Source organism: Ambystoma mexicanum, chromosome 7q (genome assembly GCF_040938575.1).
Source record: "Ambystoma mexicanum isolate Mex_15411 chromosome 7q, UKY_AmexF1_1, whole genome shotgun sequence".
Classification (NCBI taxonomy): Eukaryota; Metazoa; Chordata; class Amphibia; order Caudata; family Ambystomatidae; genus Ambystoma; species Ambystoma mexicanum.
The window spans coordinates 567260674-567283342 of NC_090941.1; the positions used below are offsets into that span (position 1 = coordinate 567260674).

At 41.4% G+C, this 22669-nt stretch overlaps 1 protein-coding gene across 3 annotated transcripts in view; it reads right to left on the minus strand.

Annotated features, from left to right (window-relative positions):
* The window catches only part of NEK5 (NIMA related kinase 5), a 1893692-nt gene that overhangs the window by 1112569 nt on the left and 758454 nt on the right, over positions 1–22669 (minus strand). For all 3 annotated transcript variants that reach the window (XM_069639859.1, XM_069639857.1, XM_069639858.1), the window contains one exon: positions 1827–1969. In XM_069639859.1, coding sequence (XP_069495960.1) covers positions 1827–1969 — 143 coding nt within the window. The remainder of the gene's footprint in view (positions 1–1826; positions 1970–22669) is intronic.

Sequence of the window (22669 nt, forward strand, 5' to 3'; positions counted from 1 at the left end):
CAGTCCTGACATTTCTTAAAACCCATCTTGGGCGTCGATGGAGTCGACAATGAAGACATGACGTTTTCTTTAAATAGCCGAAGCGCAACGTAATTTCTCTCGAAGCGAAAGCTGCGCCGGAAAAACAGAACTGAAGCCAACGGACGCTGCGCGTGCTTCATATACTGCGGATGACGTCGACGATCGAATGGAGGTCCTCGAGGGACATCGAGTCATCGACGCTAGCGCACAGCGCCCTCTGTCGAGAATCTTTTTTTCTGAAGCAGCTGAAGCTGGAAAGATAATTATCAAAGATGAGGAATACGTGGGAGGACACAATCCATTCGAAAAGTAGTTACGATTAATACACTGTGGCTAAGGAAACAGAATAAGACAAATGTTTTGAGGAAATGGACATGAAAGGGCCCAATGTCCTCACAGATCAGAGGACACAAAAGATATCGTATGTCTGCAATGTGGTAATTCTAACATCAAAATAGGCATCAGTCAGAATGGTGCATTCGTCTATGATGGTTTTGCCAAAGCATAAATTGTAAATAAATAAAATGGTATAGTTATGGTGAGAACAAAGGGTTGTCGCCACGCTGGTCCCGGGCACCGTTCTGGACCAGCGAGCTGGCAGCATTATGCCAGATGGTGCCTCGGCCACACCCCGAGCTCTTACTTGTGGGGGTTGTGGCTCCCGCAGTGGAAGCATCATTAGTGACCCAGTATGGGGGCCACCAATTTCTTCTCTTCTGCACATGCACAGGGGACTGCAGTCTCAGTTCCGCGCATGCGAAGTATGAAGCATTTGGTCCGATGCCACGGCAACCAAGCGTAAGCCTCAGCTTTAAACCGGCTCCTTCAAAATCGCTACAGCTCTTCCAGAGATTACGTTGGATACGTATCTGCTGCTTGGGAAGTGATGCTGTCCTGTTTCTCCTTTGTTTTCTTTCTGCCTTGTTTCCTCCTGAACCTTGTCCTTGCTTGTTGCCTTGTTTACCTTGTGCCTTCCTTTGGTGCGTTTCTCTTCCTCTCCATCTCCTGCCACCCACTATAAGTGTTCACTCTATCCCATCACCACGTTAATCCATGGGTGGCAGCTGCTCCATGGTGTTGGGAGACTTGCTCCTTTGTACTGGATTCAGAGCCTGGTGTAATCATTGTACGGTACAAGGGAGACTTTCTCGCTGCCTACCTTCATGCCAACAGCCACCTAAAAGGACCCGTTTAGTAGGTACAAAGACGCTCCCGCAGCTTAATACGCTCTTAGTCCACTCTCAAAAAAGCCAAATGTCTTAATACCATTGATTAGACTAACTGAAAATAATATGCTAATATTGTTCAATGCATAGGCTTTAAAGTGAGAAAGACTTCTTTATCAAATAGCTCAGGTGGCTGGTATGGTAACTCAGCTAAGTGCATGCTTCAAGGTCTGTATCCATCCTGTAGATCGCAGGTTAAAGTTCTGGCAGGGCTTACTCGACCCTTCATCTTTCCCAAGGCTATAAAATGGAATGGCAATAAATATGGTGATGGTTTATGTGCTATTTACAGTGGTATGAAATAATAGACACCCTGGTAAGCAGCTATATAAAGTACAAGGTACTGCTGAATTCTTGCTAGACAGCAGCATCACATCGAGTTGCATGAACAATGATTAGACATTGGCAGCATTATTTTTAGACGCACACAGAAAATCCTTCATCTGCACCTAAGGCATTCTGAAGTATTACACCCCCAATGGATGACTTGGAATGGCAACATAACGCATTACACATATACTTAGGAATATTTCTGAAATCAGGTGGCAGAGCTCTGTAGGTTCACATGCACAGTGTTACCTTGACAGGATGATGATGGTGCTGAATCCTTGAAGGAGGTTTCCACTCGTTTTTATATGGCAGTTCCTGTTTCTTTGCTGGAGTTACTGCCCTGGATCGTTGTGGAGGGGTGTTCTGCATTTTTCTTTTAGGCACTTTATGAGCTTTGATGGAACAAACAAAACAGTGCATAAATATTGTGTCTTCTCTACCTTTCACAGCTATACAATATGAGCAATGCAATTAACAAGCATAGGTTGGCACAGACAATACTTTGAACTTGTGTTTAGCGAAAATGTTTTATGAATTGCCAGATATTGCAATCATATACCCAAATATTCACACCATTTACTATGTACTGCCATAATTTGTCTTGCCTCTCCTATCATTTCCTGGACATTTCCAAAATATGGTCAGGAAATCGCATCAAATGGTGGGTATTTTCATCATAGGCTCAGGTACTTAAACCATTTGCCTGGGTTTGGCATCATTTGTCTGGGTACTATGACCATATGCCTTTTTTGCTAGCATATATCAGCTATTGACAGGTATACTAGTCATTTGAGAGATAGTGATATTATGTACTGCAATCATATACCCAGATATTCATATCATGTTATATCACTGCACTGCCACTGTTTGTTGCCTTTATTATTTATTTATTGTTATTTATCTGTTTCTCTTCTGCTTCGCACTTTCCACTTCTCCCTGCTTCCATGCACTTTTCCCCTCCCCCTCTCCCATGCACTTGCGCATTCTCAATGTCACTGGGCCTAGTAAGATCGCTGTTTTGTTCTCCCCTGTTCCCCTCCCTTGCCTTGTCGCGCTCTGAAATACTTGTGTACGAGCACGATAGAAATAAAATATCAATAGGTTCCCAAACTGTCAGCACCAGAGAAGGTAACTTAAGTTCTGAGCTCCTGCACCCATTGGATATAACTCCCCAAATGATGGCTGAAACCCCCTGTACTGCTGAGACCACCCAGCCTGCCAAGAGACAGAAGGGAAGAGAAGAAAAAGAAAAAGACTGTGGAAAAAGGGATGACAAACTATTGGAACTGCTCACCCAGGTGACTGTGGATATAGCTGATATCAGAGCAAGGATGAAAGCGCTGAGGAGAAATACCTGAATCTACACACTAAGGTTGCAGCTATTGAAGATCATCTTTCAACTGCTGATGAAAATTCATTAAAACTTGCTGATCAAATGAGGCAGTTGAAACTCCAAAAATGAGAGTTTGTCTTTGAAGTTATCAGAGCAAGAACATTTCTCTCTGAGAAATAATGTAAGGATTGATGGTTTTCCTGAAAATGTAGAAAGGGGAAATCCTGTAGGCTTTTTAGAAAAGGCCTTGATAACTGTGCTTAACCGGGACCCTAAAGTGTCATTCGATATTTAAAGGGCACATAGATCTTTGGGACAAAAACCAGCCATTGGCCAAAGACCCAGGCATTTTATAATTAAGTTTCTACGTTTCCCGATGAGAGAATTGATTCTCAAAAAGGCTCGTGAAATTGGAGATCTGTCATGGGGTGGAAATAAAATAATGATCTTTGCAGACTTGGGCAGAGATGTACTAGAAAAAAGGAAATGCTTCAACACTGCAAAGGAGAAGGCAAGGAAGCAGCAACTCAAATATTATATGGTATACCCAGCAATTCTGGGATTGTGGTAGAAGGTCAGGTTCATTCATTTAATGAATGTAAAAATGCAGAGGCTTTTTTATCTGCTTTGGATGTGGACTCCATGGAAACTACCTCACCTGCTTCACAGAGGTCTGTGCAAGTAAAGAAGAAAAGATGAGGAGATGTGCTGTAGTTATTGACCCTTTTTTTTATAACTGTTTTTAATTTTCATTTGTTTCAAACAACTTTAATTTGGGTTGATATTGATCCCCTATTGCCGTTAGTTTAACGGTCCTTTTTTTCTTTGAATACTCAGCAGCTTCCAGAACTTTAGAGGAGAGGACCCATGCGTGCGCACCCTAGCGTGCTGACGTCGCATGCTACGTACTCTGGCTGATGGCAAAAGTATAATGGTGCTTCCAGTTTAGTTTCGGAAGTCCGTCCGTCGTCGTCATGGATGGTGCGTATTATATGGCTGTTGTAATCAACCAGCGTGTGTGGATAGTGCTTAATGTCCTTACACGTGTGCGATTCGCCGTGGATTTATTTTAAGGAAGGAGCATTGTTGCGTAACAGGTGGGGTGCTGTCTTCCTGACGTTCCATCGGTGAAGGGGACATTTTCGACCTGAGCAGTAAGGAGTGGCGGGTACTCTGCTATGACCGAGAGTCTTTCCTTCCTGCATTTATGCGGTAACGTGCTGAAAATCACCTTTATAAGCAATGTGGTCTTTGCACTGTGATGCGTTCGAGGGCATTTGAACTCTGGAACATGCGAAGGCCATCAAAGATAACACTACTGTCTCTGGGAATGTGACTCCTGCATGTTTTGGGACACGTCAGCAGGGTCTTATAGGGGGGCAGCGGTCTTCTTCTGTGTGGAAGCGCTGTGATTGTGATGACTTACATTACTGTTGGCTGAATTGGGGGATAACAACTGCTGCTGCAGATGTTGGATGGAACTGTTTCTTATGGTACCTGCTTTGTGGTTATTAAGCTGAATTTTGTGTTATTCCATTCTCGACTGACCCAGCAAAAAGTGAAGGTTTTATCAAGTTGGATTGAAAAGGTGGTATGGTGTAGGGGTATTAAAGAAACAAAAACATATTACCTCCTTGAACTCATTCAGTGACACTCAACGCTACAATCAACACAAAATATGCAGGACTCGCTGTTGGGGCCATACTACGATGCGATAGAGTGATATGACCATGATAACATTTTGTTGTGCATTACTCCACATTTGGAATATGAAATCTATATGTGGATCATTTGGACATCCCACCTAACCCAAATCTGCAAAATGCACACTGTGCGAGACTTAATATGAAAGTTTATGTAGGCTGTTCAGACTTCTGCTTTGATGCTGCTCTGTGCCGTGATGATCATGCTTGCTTTCTGATGGCGTTATGAGGAGTACTTCTGCTTGTGCCACTGATATGTTTTGTCTCTATCCTGGTCACCAATTGTGTGAATATGAAGTACCTTGAGTGTAGATTTGTAGTTTTCTGCTGTGCTATTGCGAGCTGCTTCTGTGTTTCTCTATTAAGGAGCATGAGAGGTGGTGTATTATTTCTGGGAGAGTGCTCAGCGCTAAATATTCAATTAGAAGAGTACTGGGTGGTGATAGACATTAGAGTGAGCAGATGAGATTGATGTTGAGGGTAGAGGGTGCTTTTAGAGTTTCTAATCTTCATCTTTTACTGATAATGTTCCTCTCCTCTAGTGTTACTACCTGGATACTAGACTACTATTAGTGGGGTCTGCTGCACTTGAAAGGGGTCTCTAGAAATCTTTTTCTTTTCAGGGTATGATATTTAATATCTTTAAGTTATTGGGAGTTTTAGGGCAAGTTAAATATTTTGTTGTTTTACCTCATTAGTATGTTTAGTCGTAGATAATTGGAGGGGAGTAACTGTGATTCATTGTTGGGGTGCACGTCTTTGGGAGTATAGTTGGGAAAACTGATTTTTATTGTATATGACAGGCTGATTGTTAGGTCCGTAGCTAATCAGACTTTATTCAAGCAATGCTTTTTATTTGTTGTTTATGTTTTTGTGTTGTTCTTGTATGTGTTTGTCGGTGTGTGTGGGGCTGTGCTATCTCTTATCTTGAGTATCAATTGTTGTGTAGGTCTCCTTTGTGATTGTAGAAGACGTATTGTGGTTATGTTGGGGATAATACATTTGTCATTTATTGCCATGTGCTCTTCGATTGCTGTTAATTCTATTTTCTTCTATATCTTATGGCTCTGTGTGTTGATGCTGATTATGTATAGATTGTGATGGGGGCCCTGACAGTTGGAACTTGAAATGTGAAAGGTCTAAATTGTGCCAAGAAAAGGAGAATGGTATTGTCCAAAATGTAGAGGGATAGAATTGATGTTGTTTTTCTCCAGGAGACGCATTTACTGCCGGAATCTGAGTGTTTATTGTCTAACTCTAAATATACGAAAGTCCTGTTGAATTGTCATACGGCTAAGTCTAGGGGTGTAGGGATTCTATTTAGGAGAGGTTTGCCTTTTAGTTTGGAAAGAGTAAGTATGGATGCGGATGGTCGTATTCTGTTAGTTGACTTAAAATTTGAGGGGAAGTTGATTTCTATCGGTTCTATTTATGGCCTATGTCTCCGTAGTGGCAAATTCTTTGGGTCTTTGGAAGCTATGTTACGTGATATGAGGGGAGAATCTATCATTTTTGGGGGATATTTTAATTGTATATTGGATTGTAAGAGGGATAGATCCTCTGTGTGCACTTTTTTAGGGCAGAAGTTAAGCAAGGAGTTTAATGATTTTTTGGATATTCATGACCTTGTGGACACTTGCATCCAAGAGATATTGGTTATTCTGTCCATTCCCCGGTACATAACCCATTTTCAAGACTGGATTACATTCTAGTTTCTGATGTCTTAATGGAATCTGTTGTGGAAGCAAGTATAGGGGAACGCCAACTATCTGATCACTCAATGGTGTGTGTTAAGCTGCGTTTTGATAGTGAGTGGGGAGGGAATTGTAGATGGTGGCTCAAGCCTTTTATTTTGAAAGAGGTGAATGCTTCAAAGGCATTAAGTGCGTCCATTGTTAATTTTTTTACTGACAATACAGGCTCATCGGATGGTCTGGTGGTCTGGGACTCCTTTAAAGCCTTTATTAGGGGAGAGTTAATGTGCTGGACTGCTAGGGCAAGAAAAAAAGGGGAAACAAAGATATTGGAGCTGGAGACTGCTTTAAGGGATCTTCAACGGAGGTATGCCTTGCCTAATAGTAATAAAGATAGGTTGGAATTGAATATAGTGAAAGATGCCCTGAAGCTAGAGATGGAGTCGCAGATGGAGAAGGGGTTGTTTTATATGCGGCAAAGGTATTGGGAAGGAGGTGATAGAGGGGGGAGATTGTTAGCGAATAAACTGAAGGGGTCTTTAGAAAGATCGTACGTATGTACAATTGATAAATGGAATGATGGAGTGGCGGTAACGAGGAAAGAGATAGGTGAATGCTTTCTTTATATTATACTGACTTATACGCTGATGAGTTTACGCCACAATTACAGCACCTAAATAATTTCTTTTAGAAAATTGAGGTTCCATCGTTGTCTGAGGAAGGCAGGAATTCACTTGAAGCACCAATTACTGTGTCCGATGTTTTATTCGCGATTGGTGGATTGAAGGATGGGAAGTCTCCAGGTATGGATGGGTTATCTACTGAATTCTATAAATGTTTTGATGAATTGTTAGCACCAGAGTTGTGTGAGTTATATAATCGATTCCTTATGGAGGGTGTTTTGTGTCCTTCAATGAGGGAGGCGGTTGTAACAGTTGTTCCTAAACCGGGGAAAGATACAGCTTTTTGTTGCAATTATCGACCTATATCATTGCTAAATGTGGATATTAAAATCTTTTCAAAGATATTGGCGAATAGATTGGATAAACAAATGGGAGGACTGATTGATAGGGCTCAGGTGGGGTTTCTGAAACATAGACATGGATACAATGTTAGGACTCTTCTGGATCTTATGCACTTGCCAGAATCTGTAGTTGGTGAGACTCTATTAATTTTTTTAGATGCCGAAAAGGCTTTTGATAGAGTTAACTGGACGTTTCTGAATTATACTCTTCTGAAAATGGGATTAGGACCTTTATTTATCAATGCTACTGGGGCTTTGCAATCAGGTATTTTGGCCAGGGTCTGGGTGAATGGGGGTTTTTCGGGACCCTTTCGTTTGTTTAGAGGCACGAGACAGGGCTGTCCCCTGTCTCCTTTCCTTTTTAATCTGGTTCTGGAGCCCTTGTTAGCCTACATTAGACAGAATGTTGTAATTCAGGGATTACATGTGGGGGGTGGGGAGCTTAAAGTCTTAGCATATGCAGATGATGTGGTGGTAATCCTAGATAATCCGAGGGTAGGTGGACCTATTTTGAGAGGTATTATTGAAGCGGTAGGGGAATTATTAGGTTATAAAATCAATTGGGGGAAATCAGTGGGTTTTCCTCTGAATATCACTCTTAATTGTGATAGATTGTCGGGTTGGGATTGTAGATGGGAAAGGGATTATGTCAAATATATAGGTATCCATTTGGTTAGGGACGTTAAAAAGGTAGTTGAGTTTAATGTGAAAAATGTAATAGGAGTTCTCCAAAAAGACATTAGGAATTGGCAGTGTACTATCCTGAGTATCTGGGCGAAAGTTAATGCAATTCAAATGATGCTGCTTCCTAAAGTTTTATACCTCTTGTAATCCATTCCATTGTGGTTCCCGAAGAAAGTACTTGGTAGTATTGATAGGGTTTCTCAGGATTTCTTGTGGGGGTCTGGGAAAAGGGCTAAGATTCCACGTTATATTATGGCTTGAAAAGTTTGTGATGGTGGATTTGGTTATCCTGTGTTGGGGAACTATAGTAAAGGCTTCTTACTTAAAAAAATGTTTATTTTCTTAAATGATGATTTAGACTTAATGCCCTGGTGGGTGAGAATTGAGAGAGAAATGTTGAAACCGTACAATGCAAGAAGTTTGTATTCTCTTGGGAAATTGCCTCGTCGAGCTATGAATCTAAAATCACTGGTTGTTACTAAGGACGCCCTGACCTTGTTGGTTACTGCTAATGGTCAGGGGCTGCATATATATAGAGAAGCTTCTTTATGGTGTAACCCTGGTTTGCAGGTTGACAATAAACTGTTGCATTGGAAGAGTTGGTGTAATAAAGGTGTTCTGGAAATTGGTGATGTTTGGAGTGATACGGATGAAATGGTTTCCTTTGATGATTCATGTTTTCAATTTGGACTAAGTAGGAGGGAACAGAGAAGGTATAGGATACTAAAGGATTTGCTTTCTGAGCGGCGACAGATGTTAGACTCTGGATTTGTAGAGAGGCCAGAGATATGTGGGTTGTTTGTTGTAATGGAACTGAAGGTGTCGAATATTATGAAATTTCTCCCTAAGGAGAATACTTGGTTAATTTCATGGGAGAAACCTAGAACAAAATGGTCTGAGGAGTTGGGATGTGATGTTCCAAAGGAGGAGTGGGAGCTAATCTGGAAGGTTCCGGTTAGGACAAAAATGTATTTAAATTTACGTTATGTTCATAAGAGGGTGCTGGGTAATATTTACTGGACCCTGCTGCAGTTGTATAGTCTTGTTTTGTTGGATAATGATATTTGTTGGGGGTGTTGGAAGGAGAAGGGCTCTCTGCTGCATATGTTATGGTACTGTGATAGAGTGAAGGACTATTAGAAAGAGGTGTTGGACAGGATTGATGCAATTTGGACGATTGATTTCCCGCAGAGCCCATTATCGGTGCTCCTGCTGTCTCCGAGATGCGGATGTAATATCACTCATGTGGCTAGGAGTTGGATAAATAAAGGATTATTAGTAGCTGTTAAACAGGTGTTAAAAGTGTGGAAAAAGAGGAAGAAACCTGTTCTGGATGATTGGCTATGTGGTATGAAGATTCTCTCGAGATATGAGAAGTGCTTATTTTATAGACAGCAAAAAGGGGACATTTATGTGGAAATTTAGGTGCCTTTTGATGAATTTTATGGAAGTGAATGATTATTTGTCAAGGTATGAGTGTTTTTGTGGTGGTGTTGGTATGTGTTTTCTGTCTTGTCTTTGTTTTCATTTGCCTCATTGTTTTGTTGATCTTTGAAGTCTTATAATATTTTGTATTTTGAAGAATATAATTTGAAGAATTGAAGTTTGAATATTTCTTTTTTTTATTGTACTTATTTCCTTTTGGATTTTGAAGATTTCAATGTTTGATTGTATGATATTCATGGAAATTATAAATAAAGTTTAAAAAAAAAATATCAATATCAATATCAATGTGGCAGGTATTGGTGCCAGTGCCCATGTAGCCTATCATTTGCAAGAATCTGCCATTATATAGCTAGGTACTAACAACATAAGCCAGGTTTTGCCATTGCATTTACCGACATCCTGCTATTTACACATTATGCTATGTTTGTCCATCAAATTCTTACAGAGACTTATCATTTAACATGCACAAAAATAAAGTCAGGCACGAAGTGGTGATTGAGGAAACATAAACAGGGCAATGTAGCATATGTCACTTTTCAAAACACCACTTATTTCCTATGTTACCCGGAACTAATGAGTAGTTTTCAAAAGTGAAAATAATGAACACCATTCCATTTGTTCTGCCGAACAGCTCCATAATTAAACATTTATCTTTGAAAATACCAGATCACAGAATGTTTCTGATTGTTCAAATTTATCACAGGAGAAAAAGTAATTGATGGTTGCTTTTGACATTAAGCTTTGTATCAGGATCATCCAGAAATTCAAACTGTCTTTTTAAGCCTTTAATTCCGACAAAAATTATCATAACAATGGTGTGAGATGTACGAGTAGTATCCACATTTTAAAGGCACACACATTTCATCTTCGAGAAACCCATGAACGACTGCAGACACATTTTGTTTTCAACCAATCAACTTAATGAGAAGTACATGAAGATAACATTCAGTAAGTTAGTAAGCAACGGGTGAGGATTATTTAAAGGGAAACAATTGTCTTAAACAGTTCTAAATGGTTTAATTATTGCATTTTCAAATTTTAAAACTATTTATTTGTGTATCGGTGGGTCGCCCAGTGCCGCTTTTCCCCACCCCTAGGTAGGTGTATATTTCTAGCCTCACATGTGGCTGCCAGTGTGCCAATACAATAAACTTTGAAATAGCAAAGGCTGAAATGTACAAGACAAATCCTCATCTTAGGCAAGACTCTTCCTGAGTTTTCCTGAAATCCAAATCTATTTCATAAATGTGTTATTTTGTTTTGAATCTGTGTTGGTGCAGCGTGTAATGATTGCATGCTCCATTATAGCTTTACAATGTGTGCTCAATAGGCTACAGCAGAGCAATGGCCTTTATTTCAAAATGAAGCAAGAAATGTGGGAATGTGGACCTATAGTAAGATGCTGTAGTAGAAATAAGGTAGTTTAGGACCTTAATCAGTTCAGTTGTCCTGGACTTTGTTTTGTGTGAATAGCAGTGAGGGAGGCTAAACCAGATCAGAAATTTCAGCAGCCAGAAAGGCATATCTACCAGTGGAATACAAAGCATTTACAGTAAAGAACATTCTTTCATTTACTATTTGGCGGGACCATTGACGACCCCTTTGCAGGGACAGGAAAATATGTCATGCTACAATCTTATTAAAATATATTTTATTTTGTTGGCTAAAGAGTGCTAAACCTCCCTTGAAACACACATTAACAAAGTCAATAGGACTGGCTTTGTAGGTTCAGAGGGTAAAACATATTTGGAAACGCACCTCCAGGACAAAAATACTTATACTATACATTTGATTTGTAAGGTGCAGATAGGCAATTGACTGTAGAAGGAGAACAGGCTGCCGGTAATGCAGATCTCAGGCATAGACAACGGAAGCAGGGTTTTTCTGAAGAAATTAACTCTAAAATCATTCAAAGGAACAGATTGGGCAGAATATAACAGAAGGAACTGCAGCACAGCATTAATAATCAACTTGTGATTTACATTGCTACCATAAAGAAAAAAGTTTGGTTGGCAAATAACGTGTGGCCTTTACTACTGGCAGTCTAGTTATATACTGATCGAGCAAGAAATTAGTGGAAGGCAGGAGTCACTTTATTCAAACCTCTCGGATACAATATAGAATCTTACATCCAAAATGATAGAAGTTATTGCTAGTTTTAAGCCAATGCTTCGGCCATGGGAAATATAGTTGGAGGTGTCACAAATGTATGTTTGCAGACATACAAAAGACTGAGATTTCAGACTAGCCGCAAGTTCTCCAAAATAGAAGTTACTAAGCACAATGACTACTCTGCTTATGGTTCATGGTCTTCTTTTCCCCATAAAAATGGGATATCTGTGCTGCCAGGCTCTGGACTGGAGCTTGCTCAGCAGATTAATCTGAAAAATCCCTTTATCACCTATAAGCCTATGATATACACTCCACGTGTGCCATGCCAGTCCTTTCCTTCTTTCTATCTCTCTCTTTCTCTTTCTTTCTTTCTTCTTTTTTCTTTCTTTCTTTCTTTCTTTCTTTCTTTCTTTCTTTCTTTCTTTCTTTCTTTCTTTCTTTCTTTCGTGCGTTGGAGTGTGATTGATATGTGTGATCTAGTCTCTATGGATGGAGGGTGATTTGTTTATGGCAGGGATCCCCAACGTGTAGCTCGGGAGCAACATGTTGCTCGGTACATTCTAAATGTTAGCGGCTTAGAATGAGGTGCTGAAAAAATGAGACCTCAGTAGCACTGTAGCCAGGACAGTGTCCTGGACTGTGCAATAATGTTAGCCAATGAGCCTGCTATGGTTCCAACTGGCTTATTTTTATACATGCAAGATTTGTGTTTGTTGCCACCATGCAAATAAATTTTCAGTAAATGTCCTTAATTATTATAGTAGTGTCATTGTTAAAACCCTGTCATTGTCAGTTACTTTGCCCAGCTGACCAATGTATTAATGAGTACAATAATTGAACCATGTTTGTGTCGTGGAGAAAATAGTCATATTCTGTTCCTTGGTACAGCTAACTGGAGCATCATGGACAAAAAACAGCCCAAGCCCAAAATAAAGCAAGTTTAACATATTCAAACATGCTATATATAGAAGACTGATCATTACAATTAATGATATAAAACATAGCTCCCATGCATTTCACGTTTATGCAAAACAGAGAAACAACGACAAATTAACTAAAAATGAACCAAATCTTCGACTCCTATTTTTCAAGCACATGTTGTGCTTCCTCCTGCACATCTTAATTTATTGAGGAATGGGTACATTCAAACGTGCCATTACCACCAGCCTCCTGCCTTCTGGGGATCTTATTTCACAGATTTCTCCTTGCAATCTTATACGTGTACGCACGTCTGCATATAAGGCTAAAGAGGGCAGCCTATCTATATTCTGGACATCTGCCTCTTTTTCCATCGGACAAGCTCTTGCTTTTGGAGCTATTTTGAGGTGACTTAATGTGCCACATTTAGTTATATCCCAACCCTATCCAAATGGACAGTGCCTTACAAAAGCACATAACCTCAAGTAGCTTTCTTTACCAGGGAAGGCTACAATCGCACTTGCACTGAAATTCACTTTATGATTAGCTGAAAATCCCAGATGTGCTTTTAAAAAATAAGTAAAAAATCTTAACTGGCCCAACACTTTCAAATTGAACACCTCCAAGTGCGCTCATAAGACGCTACCTGGTGTATCTGCAAGGATGCCCGCTATTTGGCACAGGAATTTATTTTGCCACTGCTCCAGGACATGACAGTTTGAACCATCCTAGATTTCGCTGCCATAAAAATCATGGAACAGACCTTTGCCTTAAATATGTCCAGGCACTTCCCCAAACAGAATGACCCAAACTTGAAATAATGTAAAAAGCCCTTTAATCCTCAATGATGCCTTTTCATCTGTCATCTTAAAATGATTGACGCAAGCACCACTCTTTGAGAAGAGTATGCGCAAATAAAAATGACACTGCCCCTCATCTCTAAATTCATTTAAAAACTAGCTACAAGGTTTCACCATTTTCCTGAACACCATAATTTCTGTTGGTATCATATTTAATTTCAAACTATAGTTCCCATAATAGTAACTTGTGTTTAGCAGGCCCTGTTGGAGACCTGCCGGGGGCAAGTCCAAAATAGCCATCTTCTGCATAAGGGAGCATGCTATAAAATTCACCCTTCAGAGAGGGTGGATTAACTATCCTAAGAGAAGTACTAGAATCAACAACCAAAAGGAATAAATCTGGGCCAACTGACATCCCTGCTTTTCACCTTTATCGGTGGTGGAAAACAATGTATAATTCCCCGATCTTGCATATCGGACAGATGCTGAGATGACTGCGTATAACCGTTGGATAAGACTTAATAAAGTGTTAGTGACCTGTAAGGGGGTAGAAGTAGGCATCGGACACAGTGGGCTCATGTTGATTGGCATACACTTTTATTGAAAGTAAAAAGGCGGGGATTGGGCAAACTCCTGCTTTTCCCTGAAGCTGAGGGGGGTTTCCCTACCTCAACCAAAACTAAGGAAACTGTCAGGATTTTTTTCTCTAAAGTAAATAGTCCACTGTCACAAGTCCAAAGCCTATTTCCATCCCTCACACTATTGACTAAACTATAAACAACAAAAGGTCTTCTTAATTCAGAAGAATAGGTTGTAGATCCAATCTAAGAGTTCCAAATAACAAAGGTTCTAAACCCAAAGTTCCTAAATGTAAAACAAAGTTCCATAAAGTTTATAGATATTTCTCTGTTACACAAACTTTGCAACAACAAGGGGCAACAACTCCCTTGTCCTGGTTACTTCTCTTGGCAATTCTCCATTTCTTGCAACACAACCAGGGGCAATGACTCCCTTTGCCTGGTTCCTTCTCTTGTAGGCCCCAGATCTCTGCTTCTCGCTCTTTCCACTTGGGGCAACTGGGTGCACTTCCCTGCCAAGTATGGTCCTCAGTAAATTGCTCTGTGGTTTGTCTTCTTATTATGGGATTGGGGTCCCAGACCCCTCTTTATGGTCAGTAACTGGGAGCCCTCTTCTCCCAAGGACCACCACAAGGAAGAGGACTTGCGTGGTTCTTGTGTAGTGGGTCCCAGACACATTTTCTTTGTGTGCAGGTACTTGCAGCCCTTTCCGCCCAAGTACCACCACAAGCAGAAGGACTCATGTTGCTTTCGTTTGGTAGGTCACAGACCCTTAAAATTCTCTTGTTGTGGGAGACGGACCTGGTTCACGTGCCTGCCAGGTCCTGTGATTCTGAAGATTCTGACTGCACTTTCTTAGTTTCCCGCCAGCCAGCCTGAGCACTCCCCCCCCCCTACTTCTAGGGAGCCTTGTAGTGGGCTCTGGTCTGCCGGGAAACGCTGCAGTGTCAATCTTTCCATGGGCAGCGTGGTCTTCCGTCACACGCTTCCCAGTCTTCAGGAACACCGGGAACTTATTTCTGCCAGCTCGCCTTCTGGTCCTTCCACTCTGGACTGGCCCTAGTTCTTCCAGCTCCCCTGTTGGCATCCTGGTGTGCTTTCTTGCACCGTCCTACACTGTGCTGGCTCCTGCAGCTCCTCCATGGAGGACTAGACAACGTCTTCCTGAGTCCCTCTTCCATTTCTACTCTACATTGACCAATGAGCAGCCAGCAACAACTAGACCGCTCATTGTGGTTCTTAGGAGTACTCTTACTGCCTCCGCTCCTCCTTTTCGTCCCAGTACTTATTCCAAGTTGTCTAGAATACTCATGTTGGTTCCGTCGGACGCTCTACATTCCTCCATGAATCTTCTTTGTCTCATTGGTTGTAAATAGTATTTCAACTCTTCCCATTCTTCCTCATCTCAGTATTTCTACCCTTGATCTCCCTTAGGTCTGTTGTGCTCAATATAGTCCCAGTACTTTCTAGGGAAATGGCAGGGCGACTATAACTCATGAGTCTATTAAGGAATGGTTTGCTCTTATGGTTATAGGAAGGGGGCTAGGGTCTGGTGATTGGAGGGGATACTACATTCTCAAGGGTGGGGTCATCCTTAGTCCCATTAGGGATTTCCTCTGCCATGTGATCCTCTCCCTGTGCACCAACCCCAGGGGAACTATTGTACTGAGGATGCACCTCCCTGGCCCCATGGGAATGGTCTGCCCCTAAGGGAGAAGGGGCAACATCCACAGATTCGTCATAGACCCCAATAAAATGAAATGTAAATTATGCCACACTATGTTTCTATCAATCAAAAACCACCAAATTCCACCCTGGAGTGCTATTGACTCCATCAGTGGGGATTAACACTGCCAAACCATCACTTGGAATCTGGCCGTGATACCACCAGACTAAGTGGTGGTAGCGGTACAATTGAGAAGCCACCAAACTCGTAATGAGCCCCAATGTCCACATTTCTAATTTGTGTTGCAATCATTTGTCCGCCAACTTTGCACTGATATGTTCCGTTGCTCACCATTTTATTTTATATGCCAATTTTGCTCATTGGGCACAAAAGGTTGGGGACCCCTGGTTTATGGAAAAGGGAGCATGGACTAGAAGTACTATAGCGAGTAATTGAATGTAATCCTACATTCCTCCTCCTTTCCCCATACATATGAGATATTCTCAAAACATGCCTTTGTGAGAGGGAGAGGGCAGCCACATTTTAAGATCATACATTCTGTTGAAACGGTTTCTGACAACAGTTTAACAACTGCGTTGACTCTGGAAGAGCCTCCACGATGTAATGCTTGCAAAAAGCATGTAATGTAGCCCATGTAGCTGCCCTTCACATTATATCCCAGAGGAACACAGTGCTGGAAAGTCCTGAAGCTGGCTTAGAATTAACCAAGGGGCCCAACTAGTGGTGTGCAACATTCCAAGATGCATGAAGTAAACCATTGAGATATGGGGGACATTTACCTTGGGGTATGAACCACCAATTTTCAGAAAAAGCCTACTGGAACGTCTAAAATATTTAGTTCTGGAAAGGTAAAGGTTTAGAGCGTTCTAAATATCCGAAGTATGCACAATCCTGACCTCACTTGAGTAGGGTTCCAGGAAGAAAGCAGCAAGACATATTTCCTTGTTTAGATGAAAGTCTGACACTACTTTGGTCGGAAAAGAAGTATGAGTGAGGAAGTCAACCTACCCTTTACGAAAAACAGTTGAAGACTCATCGTCACAGAGGTCCTGTAGTTGATGGACATACTGTTTTCTGCACAACGTCCAGGTGAGAGATGTGTAACCATTTAACCTAAATAAGAAGCATTGTTTCTCACCGAAATGAAAGGTCAGAATCTCTAACGTGATAGCTTTAGCTGTGCAGTCATGGTCAAGTCAAGGGAGTGGGAAGGGCTGGTAGTGAAAGACAGTTAGTCCAAAGGTTTAACCAAAGAAAATACCCACACTGATATACTGGAAGACATACACTGAAAGAATCTCCATCATGTGAAATAAGTGTTATAAATTAAGCATAACACATAGTAAATACACATCGCACGTATACAAACATTAATGGTCAGTTAAGAATTAACCCACTCCTAACACTTAGATGCAAGTCCTATATCTGGTGACAGAGACAGTACATATAGGTTAATGGGAGGGAAGAAAAGGGAACTCTACACATTCATAAACCATAATAATAAGTCATGATCAGGACCCAAAATGCCAACGCTGAAAATACTCACAATATTTCTAAACCTCAAGGGTATAGTATTTTATTTACACAAATAAACACATTACAGTAAATGTAGGTCCTAGAATCAGAAAAGGGGATCAATAAGTTTAGACCACAAGCCAGAGGCCACAAATCAGAACACACTTAAGACTTGTATCACTAACACAGAAGTGTAGCGCAAGACTTTCAAAATACATATGAAATCAAAACATTATTGGCCTATGTGGCACAGCGGCACGAGCTGACTAGAATTTTTGGAGAAATCTGGGGCGGAGTTGGGCAGTTGCAGGTGGAGGCAGGTAACATAGGAAAGACGTTTACTGCAAACTACCAGGACTTGCCCAGACAACCATGGGAGAGCTTAGATGAGAAGCATGAGGCTTTCATGAGAGACCTCCCTGCCACAAGGCTGTCAAATGCGCAATGGCAAATTCTGGATACAGAACTGTCAGAGGACGGGGTAGCAATGGCCATCAATCAACTTAAGGGGGGACACTCTTGAGCTAAATGACCTGCCTGGAGAATTGTGCAAAAAACTAAAGTTGGGACCAAGCATCTATGGGCGATGCAGAGAGAAAGTAAGATGAGGGGTATGCTCTCCCCATCCTTCGCAATGCCACTATTGTGGTTATTCCGAAGGAGGGTGAACAACTGGACCTCCCTGATTCATACCATCCTAACTGCCTCAAAAATGGGGAAATCAAAATTATTCACGAGAGCTGGCAGATTTGTTGTTAAAGATCAAGGATTTAGTACATGAGAACAGTGTGGTTTTATCCCCAGGAGTTCTGTGAGATCAAATTTGAGAAGGTAACTTGTCTACTGGGATTACAAGATAGGCTGGAACGACTGCTAAGCACTTTCCCTTAGATCCCACAAAGCCATGGCTTCTAAGGAATTAATTACATGTTCAAGGTGTTTGAGAAAATAGGCTTTGGTGTGGAATTCCTCGGTTGGGTGAAATCGCTGTTCCTGGGACCAACCTAAAGGATTAAAATCAATGGGGTTCTTTCTGAAAGCTATAAACTAACACAGGGCCCTACGGACAGGTTTCCCCTGTCCCGACTACTCTTTCGATGGCACTGGAGCCACTTGCAGGGTGGACCAGAAGGAACCTGATATTGAAAGGGTTCCAATCGCCATGAGGTATGGAAGAGCATATTTCCTTATACACTGATGATCTCCTTACTTGGAATCTGGACCCAAGGCGATGGACATGTTCACAGACTTTGGCCACCACATGGGTGTTAGGGTCAATTGGGAGAAGTCCATAAGTTTGGGGTTAAGGTAGTAGAAGAACAAATTACCGACCCCTGGTAACACTCTTTCTACTGGATGTTCCTTCCAAGCTCATCTTTGATGTACCGATATCCGCTTGCAGTCTTCAGAAATGGTTCGACAGCAGAGGGTGCTGTGCGGCATAAAGTTGATGTTCTTCAGCGGTTTCTATTACCGCGCTCAGACGTGACGTTGAAAATGGTATAAATAGTATGCAGTGAGCGCCTTGCCTCAGTTCTAGCTTTTCCCTCTTTCTGGTCATTGAAAGAGAGAAGTGTATTTAAAAATTCACCCACAGTCAGAGGGGTAGGTTGGGAGGGTGATGAGGAATCTGTGGCAGCAACATGCAGTAGAAAGAACATTAACAGGGGTAAGTAATTTGTTCTTCTAATGGATTGTGTCCTCCCATGTATTCCTCATCTTTGATAGACTCCCATGGAAGTTCCATAGAAGGAGGTAGTGTTACAGGTTTGTCCTGCTCCCCCACGACACCTCAGGCACTCTGAAACAAATAATACACAGGAGACCAAAAGTAGAGAGAAATGGCCTGTAATGCAAACCTACCAGTGTAGGGGAGGGGTGCTTACTGCTCCACCCCTCCCAGGCCAGGCTCATCCTTATATACAAACGGGAGTGGATAAACCCATTCTGCACCCATGAAACAGCACGTATAAGCACGTCTAATAACAAAAAGGTCAATTTCGGAGAAAAGGGGAAAGGAGTATAGCCTGCAGTTGCGAAATGCTTTCACTGTCATATCTGCGAGGCAGCCTCTGGCCTTGGGGATTCGATTCAGCAGTGTTGCAAGCTGTGTACTTCTCAGAAGGGGCTCCACAGCTCTGCGACCTCGCTTGGCATGGGTGTTCAAATGTAGGCCCGTCTCATTGCATCAGATGGGGCCCAAAGAAACCAAAAGAAAAATGCAGTATCAGAGTTGTTAACAGATGGGACCAGTGGATTTTTCTTTACTGGTTTATATTGGGCAAAACAGCTTTCCCAAACCTAGCGTCCTCACCCGACAAGGTGTCTAGACAGTAATGTTTTGAAAAGGTGTGTAGCGAAGACCAAGTTGCAGCATTACAAATGTCCTGTGTGGGATGTTCTGACCCACTGGCTCTGCCCTGCAACATCACTGTGTGTTGCTTTCATCAAAAACAACAGAATGGCCGCCGGAAAGCCGTATGCGCGCTAAAGGTCGCTGAGAAGTGCGCAGGGAAACCTGAAAAATAGGCCGACAATCCATTTTTGCGTATGTCAGTGGTAAAACAGGAGACCACACTGCCAAAACCTGGCATTGGGCTGCCCACAGAGTGAAATAAAACTGCTTGAAAAGGCAGTTCTGCATTGCCAGGAAAATCCAGAAGTGTTTAAAATCTGTTTTTCCTTGGCTGTTGAAAGTGCAAAATCATGGCTCCCAAACAGCAGAGTAGATCCAACATTCTTGTGGGGTGTTTACTATCACCTTATTTAAGGAATCCCCATAAGCACAATGTCAGGAGAAACACCTTTCATCATAAAAAATCCACATTCAAAAGGTGCTTGCTTGGAAAAATATGTCAGATATGGCCGCAGTACCGTCGCTCGCCTGCATCCTAGCTGTCATTAAAACTTGTGTCTTAAAACCAAATTGTAGAAAAGAAGAGACTTGCCATCAATAGCAATATGGGTTGCCACAATTCAATTTCTATGTTTTAAAAAGACTGGAATGAAGAGATTTGTGTGTATATTTGTAGAAAGTGTAAATTGTATTTTAGAAAAGCCCTTTTGTAAACAATGTTTTAAAGTAAACTAATGTCAGCTACACTGGACTTCAAAGACATTCCACAGCTGCTCCCAAACAAAGGAATCTTCCTCCTGCTCTCTGCTCAGGAACTGGCATTGAGTTGTTAATGGAAGTGGGAGGAGATTTTGGCCTGTTGCTCTGAGTAGGGACAAAAGGCTCCCTTGACTGAAAGGAAATGCAAATTCAGGCGTCAACAGAAACCAACTGCTAAGAAAGAGAGGCTCAGGTTGCTCTTGGCCCAGCCAAACCTTGGAGGCGGAGCTAGACTGATATGTGTATCTGAAACTTCAAGGAAATATCTTTTTGGGAAAAGACTCATAGAAAACTGTGACCAATTTGGAAAAATCTGTGTTTTATAGGTTGTGAATATGAAAATGCTGCTCACAATTTGAAACTACTTTGAACCCTGTGCGATATTCAGAGACCGGACTACTAAAATGTTGATATTGTAGCAATTGTGATCCTACTAGGAATATGAAAGTTTACAGGATTATGCCCAGATGTCATGTGCATGTATGTGGAAAAATGTGTACAGATCTGACACTGGGTAACCAAACAAAAGCGCGAAAAACTGTTAGTTTTGAACCGAAACTCTCAAGAAGATGGGACTCGGACGGATATACGTGCTTTATTAAGTATGTGATGTGAATATGTATTATTAGCAAGTTCATATATTGTAAATATGCTTTATATGAACAATAGGGTTTCTGTGTAGAAACAAAGCAGAGGTTTTCCCTGGTTGTAGATTTCAGCATCACTATGACACCTGATTTCCTTCTCAAATCAGGAGAGGAGAAATACTCTGATCCCTAGAGGGTGGTCTTAGTATAATCAGCCTACCCACCCCTTTGGGAAATACATAAATAGGGACTGTTTTAGGACCTAGGGAGACACACACACATTCACCCATCACCTGATTTACTGGTGAAGCGCTCTAAATAGGGACTGTTTTAGGACCTAGGGAGACACACACACATTCACCCATCACCTGATTTACTGGTGAAGCGCTCTGCAGGAGAACCCAGATCCAAGACTCCAGAATTCTGAAAGCAGAAGGCCCAATTCCAAAGCTGAACCCTTCTCAGCTGGCCTTTAAAATCTTGCAACCTGATTTTACCCCCAGACTTCCAAGGGGCACATCAAAAATTGAACAGCCTGGCTGTGCTGTTTTCTGCTTCTTGCCAAGAACTCTTGCCAGAACCCAGAGATCCAAACCAGTAGAGCAGAGCTGAAACCAGATAGCTGTAAACTCCAGAACCAATCCGTCAGATCCAGTCCAGAGTGCCGTGCAGAGATCAGAGTGCCGTGCTGAGTGCAGAACCGGGTGCCTGAATCCTGTCGGGTGGGCTAGCAGAATTCCAGTCCAAAACCTTTGACCAGATCCTGATGGGCCTCTTCCAAAACCATAGTTGTGAGTATTTAGCATAAAATTGTCTTTAGCCAATCTCTTATCCTTAAGTAATCCTATGCAACCCATTCCAACATATCCAGAACTGCACTGTAGAATCTCTTTTGTCAGTTCTGAATCTTTCCCTCATCCATATAGTCCTTTGTTAATTGTAGTGATAATATCATCTTTGCGCTAATATATTTGCTGAAGAAAGACAAGTGTCTTGGCGGGCAAAAGTAAAAGTGGAGGCGCCCTGTTCTGGTGGCTGAACCGTTGGGTATCTTGCATCTTCATAGTCTCCTTAGTGCCAAGAAAATTATTGTTTGTAATATTCAAAAGCGCATCTTTCATTTGAAAACCTTGTCTCTTTCTAAAAAAAAAAAATCGACCTCTACTAAAACCTTCATAACTTCTGAACCATACTCCTTATAGTTTTCCTGTAATCGGGTTTCTCGCGCGCTGAAAAGTTTGCCGCAAATCTGCATTTGGCTCAATTTCACCACATGTAAAATAGCTATTTCTTGCATTCAACCTCTGAATTCAGTTTCCAATCTGCTAGTTAACCAACCATTTTTGCTAGTGTCTACCTGGAACTATCCAAGGTGGCTCCCATTAGTTTTGAATCCTATTTAGAGAATTAAATCAATTTTTAGCATTTTTCCCATTCATTTAAAATCACATTCAAAAGCAATTGACCTGTTTTGAAATCATTCCTGTTTCTCTCTAAACTTGCTGGGGGAATTGGGATTGAAACTGCATTTGTAGAGTGTTTATTCCTGAAACCTGTTTTCTCTCCTTCCATCTCTATATTGCATATTAGGGGGGATTGAGTAGTATCAGGGGGAAAGAGTGATTACATTGCATTTGACTGAACACACAAAAGTATTATTTCTGTGCTGCATTAATTTCCTATCATTGCATTTGACTGAACCCACATAAAGTTTTATTCTATGCTACATTATTCTTCTCATCCATACTCCTACTGATTAAAGAGAGTGTTGATTGTAATATCACCCAACACTGATCATTGTATAAATATTAATAGTGTGATATCTAGATATTGTTCAAATTCATAAAAGTGTGATATATATCTTGTTCAAATCCATCAAATAAATCTTTTAACTTT